This window comes from Adiantum capillus-veneris, chromosome 28 (genome assembly GCF_014529385.1).
Source record: "Adiantum capillus-veneris isolate H3 chromosome 28, ASM1452938v2, whole genome shotgun sequence".
Classification (NCBI taxonomy): Eukaryota; Viridiplantae; Streptophyta; class Polypodiopsida; order Polypodiales; family Pteridaceae; genus Adiantum; species Adiantum capillus-veneris.
The window spans coordinates 86,830,015-86,843,704 of NC_140958.1; the positions used below are offsets into that span (position 1 = coordinate 86,830,015).

The window sequence follows — 13,690 nt, forward strand, 5'->3', positions numbered from 1 at the left end:
TCGTGCCATGAGCACTTCGGGGTGGTGTGGCAGACCACTAAGAATGGTGGCTCTCATGACATTGTGATATTGGTTTTATGTTGTTATAAAACCAATATCACAATGTTCATGAAGGTTCATGAAGGTTTTATGTTGGTTCATGAAGGTATCCTACTTAGGTAGTTCATTTTCTATTTGTTAGAGATATTTTGCTTGCTCGTGCCATGGGCACTTCGGGGTGGTGTGGCAGACCACTAAGAATGGTGGCTCTCATGACATTGTGATATTGGTTTTATGTTGTTACCCTATGTATAGGTTTCGAACTTCCTTGTAAAAAGGCTTGCTCTTATGGACTAAAATATAAGCGCCGTTAAGTGTCTTGGGTTGATATATGGCTGGGTGTGAGCATGGAGTCATTTCAAAGTCCCCAGATCGCACTACCTAAGCGGCGTTTCGCAAAGGAGGGGGTCAACCCCTGCAAGCGCAACTGTGGAAGGTTTCGTGCGAATAAGCAAGTCTAATTGAGGAGTCGAGGATGCTCACTCACGAGCATGCGAAAGCCAAGGTCGAAGAGGTAGAGGTTGCGCAGACTGGCTAGAGTTAACTGCAACATCCGCCCATGCGAAACACCTCTAACCTCAACGGTGGATCCACCCCAATGACCCCATGCCATTTGGGGTAGCCTTTGGGTCTTCGGAAAACGTCGTGAGCTCAAAACCCACAGGTTGATCATCTGGGAATTTGGAAGGACGCCAACGGTTCTCTCTTGTATTGAATTTGATACACTCTCTCTCTCTCTCTCTCTTCGCCCCCCCCCCCCCTTAATCTGTGACATGGGTGTAGTTGGATGTGTCAAGGAATTGCGCACGGAAAAAGACACTTCATTAATCGCAAGCAGCGCCCCCAACGCATGCACTATGTGTATATGTGGGCGCTCTTGTTGTTTATATGGTGGTGTGCAGCAGGTGGGGGGTCGAGCCTGCAATGCTTCAAATGAATGCAGGTGCACTTGATTGGAGCGAAGGCCAGGGCGCCGCAGCTTCCTCTACGCTCGTGCTGAGCTTATGCTAATCATCATGCACGCTCCACGAACCTCTCTCTCTCTCTCTCTCTCTCTCTCTCTCTCTCTCTCTCGCTAACAGAAGCAGCTCCTAATCCAATATAAGCGCAGAGAGGAGGGTAAGATCCTAGTGAGCTAGACACACACGCACGCACACACACACACAGGTTCAAGTTTCTCGTAGAGCTGATTGAGCTCACTAGAAGTTGAGCTGGAGAGAGAGAGAGAGAGAGAGAGAGAGAGAGAGAGAGATGCTCCCCTTATAAGAGCTTATCACTGATGTGTGTGCATATATCTCTTCACTGCAAAAACCCAATTAGGGACAGCTACAATTATAATACCTTAGGTTAGCACTCAGTAGCTTCCATTAGTGAAAAATCATGCCAAACACCATAGTTTTCAGCTATATCTGCCGCTGATCCGTGGTTCTCATCTACAGCTCAAATAACTCCGATATCTACTGACAATAAATTATTATGTGCTCATTAGATCTTTGTAAACCCAATTCATTAGTAATTAAGCCCAATCTCTGATCAACCATTCCTGGTTAAGATATAAATCATTTGTCAGATAATAATTACATCGATGGAATACGATCAAGCAGCTGCCCTGCAGAGTTTATCTTCTGATTACTTGAGCCTGCTCGGGAGTGGTAGTGGAGGCGGTGGCGGTGGGGAGCTAGGGCTGCTCAGCGATGTCACATTTTGCATGGAGGGCCGGCAGGTGCCAGCACACCGCTGTATTTTGGCTGCTCGGAGCCACTTCTTCCGGCTCTTGTTTTCTCAGCATCAACAGAGCTTCCCAAATTCACATCAATTGAGTAATTCCAACATACGAATGCCGCCACCGATCGCCACCACCGGTGTTGCCACTGATCCGCTCATCATCCCCGTCGACGTTGTAGGATTTAACGCCTTCACCACGGTGCTCCGATTTCTCTACAGCGGCCAGCTCATTCTTTCTCAGATTCATCGACCAGCGACACCATCCTCGTGCCCCTCCCCTTCTTGCCAGCATGTTTTGTGTTCCTACGCGATTGATCTCCTCCTAGAGCTCATCCATGCGGCGCATTTTTTTGGCATCAACGACCTCTGCGACCTGGTGGAGGTAATCCATTTTACTAATTTGGCCTGCATTCAGGTGGATTAATCAATGAAGTAATCATCAAATCCTAATTATAATTGAGCTGATTTTAATCTTTTCACTTGGCCTAAAAGTCAATTTTTGCCTCTAATAATTTACCTCAAAATGATGGCAGTATATTGTATCTTCTAGATAAGCTATACATTCTACAGGCTACCTACAAAGTGATAGTCTTTTCAGGGATGATGTCATGCAATAAAGGCATAGAATAAGCACACCAAAAGATCAGGCCAAAGCTGCTGCCTCATGTTGATATGCAGTAATTTTATGGTACATTGCTTTCTTTTTTCTTGGGAACATGCACTTTGGCCTCTTTACGCCCCGACCGATCGATCAATCGAACAAGTACTCTTTGGCTGCGGGGGTAACGTGGTTATCTTAGCTACTGTCATAGAATCCCCCTACATTGCTCAAAAAACCCATGTCATTAGTCTTGAGTTTTAAAGTGAAACTAATGAGACAAGTGAGTTTAAGCATGCCAAATTATAAGGTATTTGTACAGACGCTAGATTTATCGCTGTAAAGCCCAAATTTTGACACTGAAAATTAGGGCTTAATGAGCTAACAACCAGTAGTTTTTTTTATATTTCAATTTATCTCTAAGGTCAAACTAATGAGACAACCCGGAATTATACCAAATTAAATCTAAGGATTATAACTTCTGAATTCCCAAATCAAAACCCTGAAAATTGAAATCTTATGCATTATAACCGTGATTTTTCACTTTCAACCGTAAATGTAATAACGTAAATTCTAAACAATATTAATTTTCAAATGACACAGTATACATTTGTGAAATATAGTATACATGCAAACATAATTAAGCATTTTTTACTGCTTCAGTTAAAAGTAAATACCTGTGTTCAAAATCTGAAATGCAATATTTTTTACTGCAGCAAATCATGTAGAGACAAGATGTGTGTGTAATGAGAAGCACTTGCAAGTCACTAAGAAGTCATGTTGTAAGTGCTTTTTGTACTAAAGTGTAGTGTTGAATGGTAGACAAAGCTGAGCAAAGTGCTGGAGGAGGGAGTGTCAATTGAAAGCTTGATGAGAGTGTTAGTCATCGCAAAAAGGCACAGATTGCGACGCATATGGCCCCAGTGCGCAGACCTCATCGTGCACATGGGCCTCGGCTGCGATGCACTTCGCAAATATCTTCCAGCAGAGGTAATCTCCGAGCTCGCCACCGACACACGGTTGCTGCAAAGATCAGCAAGCTATCTGCAACATAACATGACAAGCAACAACGTAGCAGCTAATACGACGTCAGATCGCATGGCGCATTCCCCACCAAAATATCTGATCAACAGCCCAAATTCACATATGAATTGTTCCATTAATGGTAGTATAGGTGGCTGTTGTAGTGAAGAGCAGAGGATAGTCAGATTGCAGCAGGCTTTGGATTGCATGGATGTGGAGCTTGTGAGGCTCATGGTCATGGGGGAGGGCCTGGATTTGGATAAAGCCCTTGCTCTGCATTACTCCGTTGCAAACTGCAATCGAGAAGTTGTGAAAGCCTTGCTTGAGCTAGGGATCGTAGATGTCAACTACAGCGACTCGATGGGCCGGACGGCGCTGCACCTTGCGGCGGGAATGGGCAATGCGGAGATGATTGCAGTGCTCCTCGATCACCATGCCAATCCAAATGCAGTAACGCATGAGGGTTTTGCATCGATTGACATTCTGAGGAGTCTGATGAAAGTGGGAGTGGTAGACCATACTAATGAGCATCAGCATTTGGGATTATCGGCCATTACGCCGCAACTGTGCAAGGCGGACCAGAAGCGGCTTCACCTCTGCATCGAGCTTCTACAATCTGCGGCGGCGGTCGTGGGGAGGGACGATGTGGGGGAGTCATCATGTGTAACACAAGCTGCGACGCAACATTGTGCTGCTGCACAGCTCAATGTACATCACTATATTGAGAGATCACTAATCAGGCCCAATTTTAGGGGCAATGCGGATCAGATTAACAATGATCAACTGAAAGCATCAAGAGCACCCATGAGAGCTGATTCATTCACGCCGCCCGGGCCAGCCATCGGGGTTGCAGCTGTGGCGGATAATCATGGAGGGCAGCCCATTACGACTCCCTCTCAGCATAAACAAGAAGCTGCTCATGATGGGTCATTAGTTTTAATGCTTGATCATGATCAACAATATGGAACCAATAAGTTCTCTGTCAAAGAGGATATTCAGCATGGCTCATGCACTATTGATCTCTTCAGCTCTATTAGCACCCCCCATGATTACCATCAGATTCTTGAACATCTGCAGCCTCATAATCAACATCCTCCACAGAAGGAAAAAACCATCCACAACACTGGCTCTTCCTCTGATGATTAATATTCCACGCCCCTCACATTCTTGTGCTTTTGTCAAAGAGCGCTATATTCATATATTCTACAAAACAGAAAGTTGAAGTTTACAGCTTCATTGAGTCATATGGTTTGTGAATTATGTGGGGCTCTTACACTTCTTGAGGATTGGAAATTAGTTAAAAGTTGTTGTCAGCGCTAGCATCCTCTCTGCAGCCCTTCATTATGAACTGCCAAAATTCTAAATGCCGCTTAGTAAGGTACCCTTCTCAACACTATATCCCACCGGGCGGTCTTGAATGAACCCTAAGCTCTAAGCTCTGGGATCTAGGGTTGTAAACTGAGCACGATAACCATGATGGTCGTGATCAGAGTTCGGGAAAAATGTGTATATATCAGCTTAATATCGTGCCGTTTCCAATTTCAAAAATGCCAGTTGAGGGCAAGGGAAAAAGGAGAATTTCCGCCCCAAAATAGAGAAAAATAGTGTAAAAACTCGGAAAATGCCCTTAAGTTATTAAAATTTTCTCTTGGAAAACTCAAGGAAAGGAAATTTGTATGTTTGGAAAAATGATTTTTTTCGAACACTGATCGTGATCGCTCCAATAGTTCCAAGTTTACACTACAAGAGGTTGTGTGCTCTTGTGACGCTGTTAGCGACGAAAATACACTGAGTTTTTATAACCCTCGACGTCGCTAATAGCGTCGCTACGAGAGCGTCGCTATATGCGACGCTATAAGCGTCGCTATGAGCGTCTCTATATAGCGACGGTCATAGCGACGGTTATAGCGACGTTTACACAAAAGTCTATAGCGATGCTCATAGCGATGTTACAGAGCCATAAATAGCGACGCTCGAGAGAATTTTTTTTTGGTGACAGGGCATTGAATGCCCTGCCACCCATCAACCATATTGTACTTGATTCACTTTTTAAAAAAAGTGCAAGGGTAGATAATAGACCCAAAATAGTCATCCACAAGACGCATTGTTTGCAAAATTGACAAGCGTAAAATTGACAATTGTACACATCATAGGCAAAATGAATTGATTGGCAAATGTAATAATGACAATTGTACAACATCATAGGCATAAAGAATTGATTGGCAAAATGAACTGCGGTGACAAATGTAATAATATACATGGTTCAAAAAGACGTATAAAATCCGTCTCATGATACATAAGCTATGAGAAACCCTAAACTAATGCTATCTAGCTACGGCTAAACTGACGTCGTCTAGTCAGACGTCTCATCGCGTCCAAGCGGCGTATCTGTCGGATTCTGTAAAAAAAAGACAATAAGACAGCTTTCAGTAAGTATAAACATATAACGACATTTATAAAACAATAAAAAAAATAGAAAAGAGTAAACCCTAATACTAACCATGCCGTCGCGACAACTGAGAATGTCCATCAGGGCGTTTAAGCCCTTCCTGCTTGCGTACTCGCGCTCATACGGTGTGGGATCACGTCCTGTCATCGACCACTGTCAAAACATACAAAAAATTCATTATGTTAGAATTAAAAAACTCATAAACCCTAAACTATCGAACATAAAGAGCAATGCGAAAACACTTACAAAATCGGCCTCAAATGATGCCCATCCACCGCTCCCCAAGCCTGCCTCTACTCGCGCTCTGGCTGCATCCTTTTGTTGCTTCCACTTGTTGGGATTCTCGCGCGCTGCTTTCTTCGCATTCTTCCAATCTTCTTTGGCCAACCAATCTGGCCTGTTCCACCCATGCTTGATTGCTTTTTGCACTTCGGAACGCTTGTGTTTGCAGTATTCGCGCATTCGAATTTTCATCAGTTCTTCATTGAAGCGTTGATCCCGTGTTGGAAAGGGAAACTCATCATGAAGTATGCTGATGACTCTGTTTTTTAAATCACTTGGTACTTCACTCCATTTGTTTAGTATGTAGTGTCTAAACAGCTGAGAGCAAAGACCACGCATGCGCGAGATCACCTTCTTGCCGTCATCATCCATGATGATGCCGTCGCTGAAGTCGACGGAGTAAGGCAAGCCCTCTGGCCGATGACGCGTGAACCTGGGTGTCCCGGCAGGGGTCTCTAGCGGCGTGTCGATGGGGGTACGGACGTCAGGTGTCTCCACCGGCGTCTGGGCCCCGAAGCGAGGAGTGTCGAGTGGGGTGGCTCCTGGCGGAGTAGGTAGAGGTGTGTAGCTGCTAGGAACAGTCAGCCGTGCAAAACCTGGCGTAGATGGCGATGATGTGGCTGGTGTGGGGGCGGACAAAGAAGGGGAGGGTAAAGAGCCTCGTTGAACACGAGGTGGTGTGGAGGCATCGGTGGCAGAATCCCCACAACAACCGCCACCGCCACCCACTAGAGCGCCGGTGTCTAGACGAGTGTGAAGCTCGTCTTGTCGACGTCGAAGCTTCGGAGCGCGCCGAATGCTCCGAAAGAGAGGGAGATGCGGATGGAGTAGGAACGCGCGATGATGCGCCAGAGCGATGACGCTCCACGTACCACTGTCTCTGCTGCGGTGACAAAGAAGAAAGAAACTCCTCATCATCCATACCTGCATTAAACACACGAATATTTAAACTTAATATTGAATAAATAGAGTAGACAATGACGCAAAGAGGAGCGTGTGACTTCAAACCGGTAAGTTTTCCTTCTTTAGTAAAACACGTTCGGAGCGAGTGCATTACGCCAGTGGGGGTCCGCAAAGATCGAATGGTCTCTTTTACTTTGCGTTCTTGGGCTCCTGTGAAAATCCATGGTGCTTTAGGGAGTTTTATCGATCCATCAAACGCTGTTTGCGGCCAATATTGCTCCATACGATCCACATTTCTAAGGTCAACTCTGGCTCCCAAAGTATCTTTCTTGCCGGTCAGATGGTCCCATAGTAGATTACCCACATTCTTGAATATGTGCATTGGATCGAGCAAGTGATTGATCATGAGTCGGGGCCAGTATGGTAACTCGTACCATAAAGATAGTCTCTTCATCCCTGGAGGCAATCCGTCATCGCACATCTCCTTTTGCTCTAACCATGCTTGTGCAGACATCCTTGGTGGCTCTCTTCCCAAAAAGCCATCGCGTAACACATGATTCTCTGGAAGATACGCTTGATAACCTTCGTAGATTTGCTTCTTCAGTGAGGGCGCCCTACGTGCATTCAGTCTAGGTCCACATGTGACACATGCTCTGTATCCGCTTGTTTGAAGCCCTGCATGTATACACATGATGATAGATCAACTATGGGAGAAAACAAGATTTACAGTGTCTGAGTGAAGAGTGTCAATAGATCACCTGAGCATTCTGTTAGCCCGGGATAGTCATGCATGGTCCACATTAGAATGCCTCTGATCAAAGCATTCCGTCGTCCTGTGTGGCGGCTCATATCCACCACCTCTATGCCAATCCACAATTGTTGTAGCTCTTCCAATAGTGGACGAAGATACACATCCATATTCTCCACTTTATATCGCCCTGGCACAATCAAGCTTAGCCATAGGTGCCCCTTCTTCGTAGTCAACCACGGGGGAATGTTGTAGTTGACGATGACAACGGGCCATACACTGTAAGATGTTGATCTTTGACCAAATGGATTTACGCCATCCATAGTCAGGCCTAAGCGCAAATTTCGAGCTTCCCTGGCAAAATCCGACCATGTTCCATCTATATGTTTCCAGGCTGCGCAATCTGCAGGAATTCGTAGCACACCATCCGAAGATTTATTCTCCTCATGCCATGATGCTAGGGCGGCCATGGACTTACATTCGAAGAAATGCTTGATGCGAGGAAGCAGAGGAAAATGTCGCAAAACCTTTTGTGGAATTTTTGTCGCATGGAGATCTACTCGATATCTTTCGGAATCACATTTCGGACACTTCTCCATGTCTATGTATTCCCCTCTGAAAAGAATGCAGTCATTAGGACAAGCGTGGATAGAATTGTAATCCATCCCCAAGTTTCGCAAAATCTTTCTTGCTTCATCTCGGGAATCTGGCATCACATTGTCAGCTGGTAGTATGTGCTCTTTAAGCAATCTACACAACATAAAAATACGATACAGTCGTGTAAAAATCTATCAGATCATTATACATTTAGAGTTTTATTAAAGTAAACTAATTGTAATAGATCACCTGAAAAGCGCTGTGACGCTAGTGTCACTCCATCCAAACTTTGCCTGCATGTTGAGAAGAACCAGGAGTGCTTTCAATCTAGACATACGTGCTCCATTATACAATGGCGTATCGGCTTCACTTTTCATATCATCATAGATAAGCCTTTCTGAATCCATGATCGTCTCGATCATTTCATCAATCTCGGGCTCAAACATTGCCTCGTTGGGAATGTGCTCTGCATGATCATCCCCCGAGCTGTCAGAGGCTACATCTTGTGGCCTCACATATGCTGCTTGACCAAAGCGCCTGCGAACACGTCTATTGGGTTGCAAGATTGCTGCTTGTTGGCCAGCGTCAGAGTCCGACGAGTTATAATTGGCAACAACTCGATCTATAATAGATGGATCGAACTCGCTAAATTCGCGAACGTGCTGCAAAGAAACACGTCTTGTTCGTCGCACAGCATGCTTGCATTGATTACAAGGACATAAGACCCTCGTTGAGAGATAGGTGTTTCGGTTGGACGGTCCCACATCCTCGTCACTACTCATAATGAGGATAAAAATCTTATAACCTGGACAATAAATTTAATATTCTATTGGCATTCTTTGTCTTATCTCTCTCTCTCTCTCTCTCTCTCTCTCTCTCTCTCTCTCTCTTTACCTCACATTCTCTAGTCATGTCCAATCCCCGCACACCTCGGTCTAGAGGTGCACGGATATCAGAACCACCGTTTTATAATCTCGTCTTTATTGGTCAATACCTATATTTGTGGGTACAAGAAATCGACAGACCCACGTCTACATGATACTGCATGTAGTGGACAAAACCCCTTTACCTCTTCTCTAGCTGTAGCACTTCACAGCATCTTAACATCTTTTCACAGTAGATCTTTTCATTGTTCGTCTAACTCTAAACCCTAAACCGTAAGTAATTCTTGCGTGGACTCGATCTAACGTAAATAAGCGTAAATCTAAATAAACGTAAATCTAACTAAAAATAAACCTAAATCTAATTTAACGTAAGTCTACATCTAACTTAATCTTTAATGTCTTTTGGGATAGTTTCCTACGACGTTAAAACTCTCTTCTTCTTGTGTGTGTGTGTGTGTGTGTGTGTGTGGTGGTAAACCTAAATAAACCTAAGTCTAATCTAATATAACATAAATCTAAATCTAACGTAAATTATGTTATATTAAAAACAAAGAACTAAACTAACAGGGATTATAAGAACCTTAAAACCGATTTAACACATAATTTTTCACATAACTCGGCAAGAGTTGGCATTCTCATCACTAAAGATGTGAGAGTTAACTTCCGACGGTGACACTGCCTCATCTCCATCCACATCTGACGACAGCAATTGGCCCTTTAGACCGTTCTTGCTCTTGTTACTAACTTTGAAGTTGCTGTTGAATGACTAGAGGTTGTCTAGATGGTCATTGTGTCGGGGATGTAGTGACTCTTGCCGCCCTGAAGATCCACCTGCTTCCCTATCTTCTGAAGACATTTCACCAGTACTTTTGGATCGACGGAGCCCACCATGAGTGAAGGCAGCAATACCCTATATTCCATTGAGGGCTTTCTTCACCCGCTTCATGCAGGCATCGCAGTCTATGGAGACCTAAATCTAATCTAATATAACGTAAATCTAAATCTAGCGTAAATAAACGTAAATCTAATTAAAAATAAACCTAATCTAATCTAATTTAACTTAAATAAACCTAAATCTAATTTAACGTAAGTCTACATCTAACCTAATCTTTAACGTCTTTTAGGATAGTTTCCTACGACGTTATAACTCTCTTCTTCTTGTGTGTGTGCGCGTGTGTGGATGTGTGTGCCAATAAAAAGAGATAAATGGTATAACCTTTCTAACACCCATGCCAAGTATGATAGATTGGTTATGCCATTTCCCTCTTGAATAATAGGTCTTGAGTTCAACTCCTCGTCGGCTAGATCTTTAGGTCTTTTAATTTTAATTAGTTTCCTACGACGTTAAATTAGTTTCTCTCTCTTTCTCTCTCAATGTGTGTGCGTTTTTTTGTTTATGCATGTTTTCTCTCTCTTTTCCTCTCTCAATGTGTGCGTTTTTTGTTTATGCATGTTCTCTCTCTCTTTTCCTCTCTCAATGTGTGCGTTTTTTGTTTATGCATGCTCTCTCTCTCTCTTTTCCTCTCTCAATGTGTGTGTGCATTCTTTGTTTATGTATGTGTGTGTGCGTTTTTGTTTATGTTTGTACTCTCTCTCTCTCTCTCTCTCTCTCTCTCTCTCCTATGTGTGTGTGTGTGTGAGAGAGAGAGAGAGAGAGAGAGAGGGAGAGAGAAAGAGGGGAAGGGAACATGAGAGTGAGGAGAGGGAAGGAGCATACCTGGCTCTCCTTGCTCTCCTCGTGTGTGTGTGTGTGTGTGTGTGTGTGTGTGGAGAAGAAAGAGAGAGAGAGAGAGAGAGAGAGAGAGAGAGAGAGAGGGAGAGCGTTACCTGCTCCTTGCTTGAGGGCACTGAAAAACTCAGATCTGAGATCTGAGTTTTTGGGGGCTCTCTGTTATTTTTTTAGCCCAGCCGGCGTCGTTATGAGCGTCGCAAATTTACTTGTAAATTTGCGACGCTCATAGCGACGTCGGGAATTTTCTTTTTGAGCGTCGCTAATATGAATAGCCTCTTGTAGTGTTACTTTTCATGTCTGAGGTTACTCTAACTAAATTTGGAAGGAAATAGACAGCTATCATCATCACAATGATTGAAATAAAAGATTCATAGCATCATGTTTACATTATATAAGAGATTCATAACATAATCACATAACCATAAGTAGAAACTTAGAGAGAGAGAGAGATAGAGAGAGAGAGAGAGAAGAGAGAGAGAGAGAGAGAGAGAGAGAGAGAGAGAGAGAGAGAGAGATGACTAGTATTGAGGATCACAATGGTCTACCCCTCATAGGGCTTTTTGTATTACAGAAGCTTACAACGAGGCTAAATACAATCATGATACATCAACTGCTCATAAGGTGGATTTTTCATCCTACCAACATAATGGACTTCTCTGATCAAGCCAACAATGTACTCGGCACAATGTCGGTCTTCTTTGATCAGAAACATATACCATGGAGTCCTCTCCTTCAAGAAGCATCATCTTTCTCCTTTTTCCATATCTCTTCTTCCTCATGGAGAAGCATCACCAAATCACACAAAAATCTTAGGAAAATGTGCGTCTTATCTTTGGAAGAGTTTCACTAACAAAGGTCGACCATGCCCGGTTCATGCATGAAACACAACTTCTTCATCATCTTCTCCAAGATTGGCAAGAATAATTAACAAGCAACGATGCTAATACAAAAAGTAGTAAACATTATTAAAACATGTAAATAATACTATAGAATTCAGAGAGAGCTTTTTTTTAGTCGAGTTGCACGATTTTGACAATCTGAGCTCAAGTTATGGCCGATTTTGTGAAGGCCTATCATGTACATTGGCAACCTACTTCTCTGATCGATCGAGGGAGTCCTTTACGTGAAAAAACACCCTTGCCTCCTCTTTTTAAAGCTTTTGGCTCTTCTAAATAGCCCCCTTTTATCTTTTTAAGCAAAACTTAGCATACACGCTTCATTAACTTTTTTAAAGATATATAGTATTTAACCTTAAAAAACGAACACATAGCCTATACAAATTTCACATCCTAAGATGGATTCTTCATCATGAATTGTCCTCTTCAAGAAACACACTTGCTTTTTGGAAAGTATATTTTCTTTTATAGAAAAAATGACTTCTAAACATAATTCTCATAAAAAGCATTCATAAATCACAAAAAGCATACCATAACAAGGTGAAAAGAGAAGCTTCACTTCACGTTGGCCTGCCATTATAACGAGTAATAAATTGACAACATATATTTTATGACGCACTCGAAAGGAAAATTAGACAGAGTGAACAATGATAATCCTTCAGTGATGTTAATAACAAGTAGATATAGTATGGGTGTAAATTAGAGTATCTTGATTCATTAACTACACATGCATCTTCCCATGCTCCTAGACTCATATGGTCCATGATGTTGATCTCATAAATATACATGGCACACATATCATGCAGTGATAGGATTTGACGCCCATTTGCCCTTCTTAAGGCATTTTGCCGGTCGTATGAAGGCCAAAGTTTTTTTGAGTCTGTCATTCGAAGGGCTTGTTCAAAAATTATCCTTCTATAGAGAAGGGTGAAAAAATAGAATACATGTCAATGGAAGGGCTAATTAAAAAACATTCTATATATATTAATGCTCGTTTACAATATCTATATGTATATTGGTTATACTCATTGACAGAATATAGTATCTTGCCTTGTAAATTATGCGAAATTTTCTCATTGGAAGGGCAAACTGAAAATAGACCCTTCTATAAGGAAGGGTGCATTTTTCTACAACCCATCTTTTGAAAGAATAGGTTGCCCTTCAAATCCTAATTGTGATATCATGTGTTGGGAGTTAGGATAAGTACCCATGAGTATGGTTAGTTTCCAACATTCCTTCTCTTGAACTTAGACATGGTTTGATTTATCTCTCTAGGTTTACAAGGTGATCACTTAGTTCTTAGGTTCACATATTGCTTAACTTTACACTTAATTGTTCATCTAATTGTGCTTGGATCTTCATAGTTAGTTATGGCGTTTTCATGAGTCTTGGTTCATTGTTGTTCTCTCGATCTTGATCTTAGTGGTCTCCTTCATGTTGATGTACCCTCTTTATCTTCATCGTCGGTAGGTATCCTTTTTCTTCTTCATGGTCGCACCTTGACATGTCCCTTGTGATCCGTAGATTTCCTCCCCTTGAGCTTGACCTAAGAGGTAGCCGTAGCAAAAGCACCTTGAACTGTGTGCATATGCCATGATAAGCATATCATACACAGTGGACAGAGCGACCATCATGGAAGTGATTGTGATCATGAGAAAGGTCTTATCATTCATAGATACAATAGTTTAGTTCTCATGAGTTTTACATCAAGAGGAAAATACATGTTGAATGTGAAGTAACTCTTCGCCAATGTGAAGGAGTAAACCAATAAAGCATTGCAAACATTTGTTTATAAAGGATACAAGGCCACATCA

The 13,690-nt window shown here is 42.6% G+C and overlaps 1 protein-coding gene across 1 annotated transcript; it reads left to right on the forward strand.

Moving 5' to 3' along the window:
* The first annotated feature begins 417 nt into the window (after positions 1–417).
* LOC147420827 (regulatory protein NPR6-like) lies at positions 418–4,629 on the forward strand. Its single transcript, XM_086504855.1, has 2 exons — positions 418–2,146; positions 3,185–4,629. The coding sequence occupies exons 1-2, from the start codon at positions 1,625–1,627 to the stop codon at positions 4,529–4,531; spliced, it is 1,869 nt and encodes a 622-aa protein (XP_086360981.1). The 5' UTR covers positions 418–1,624; the 3' UTR covers positions 4,532–4,629.
* The last annotated feature ends 9,061 nt before the right edge of the window (positions 4,630–13,690 follow it).

What these genes read in the sequence shown, in the direction of transcription:
- LOC147420827 (XM_086504855.1), top strand. Translation starts at nt 1,625, where the DNA reads ATGGAATACGATCAAGCAGCTGCCCTGCAGAGTTTATCTTCTGATTAC. An exon ending in ACCTCTGCGACCTGGTGGAG is followed by an intron (nt 2,147 to 3,184) that starts GTAATCCATTTT and finishes GTTGAATGGTAG; the next exon opens with ACAAAGCTGAGCAAAGTGCT.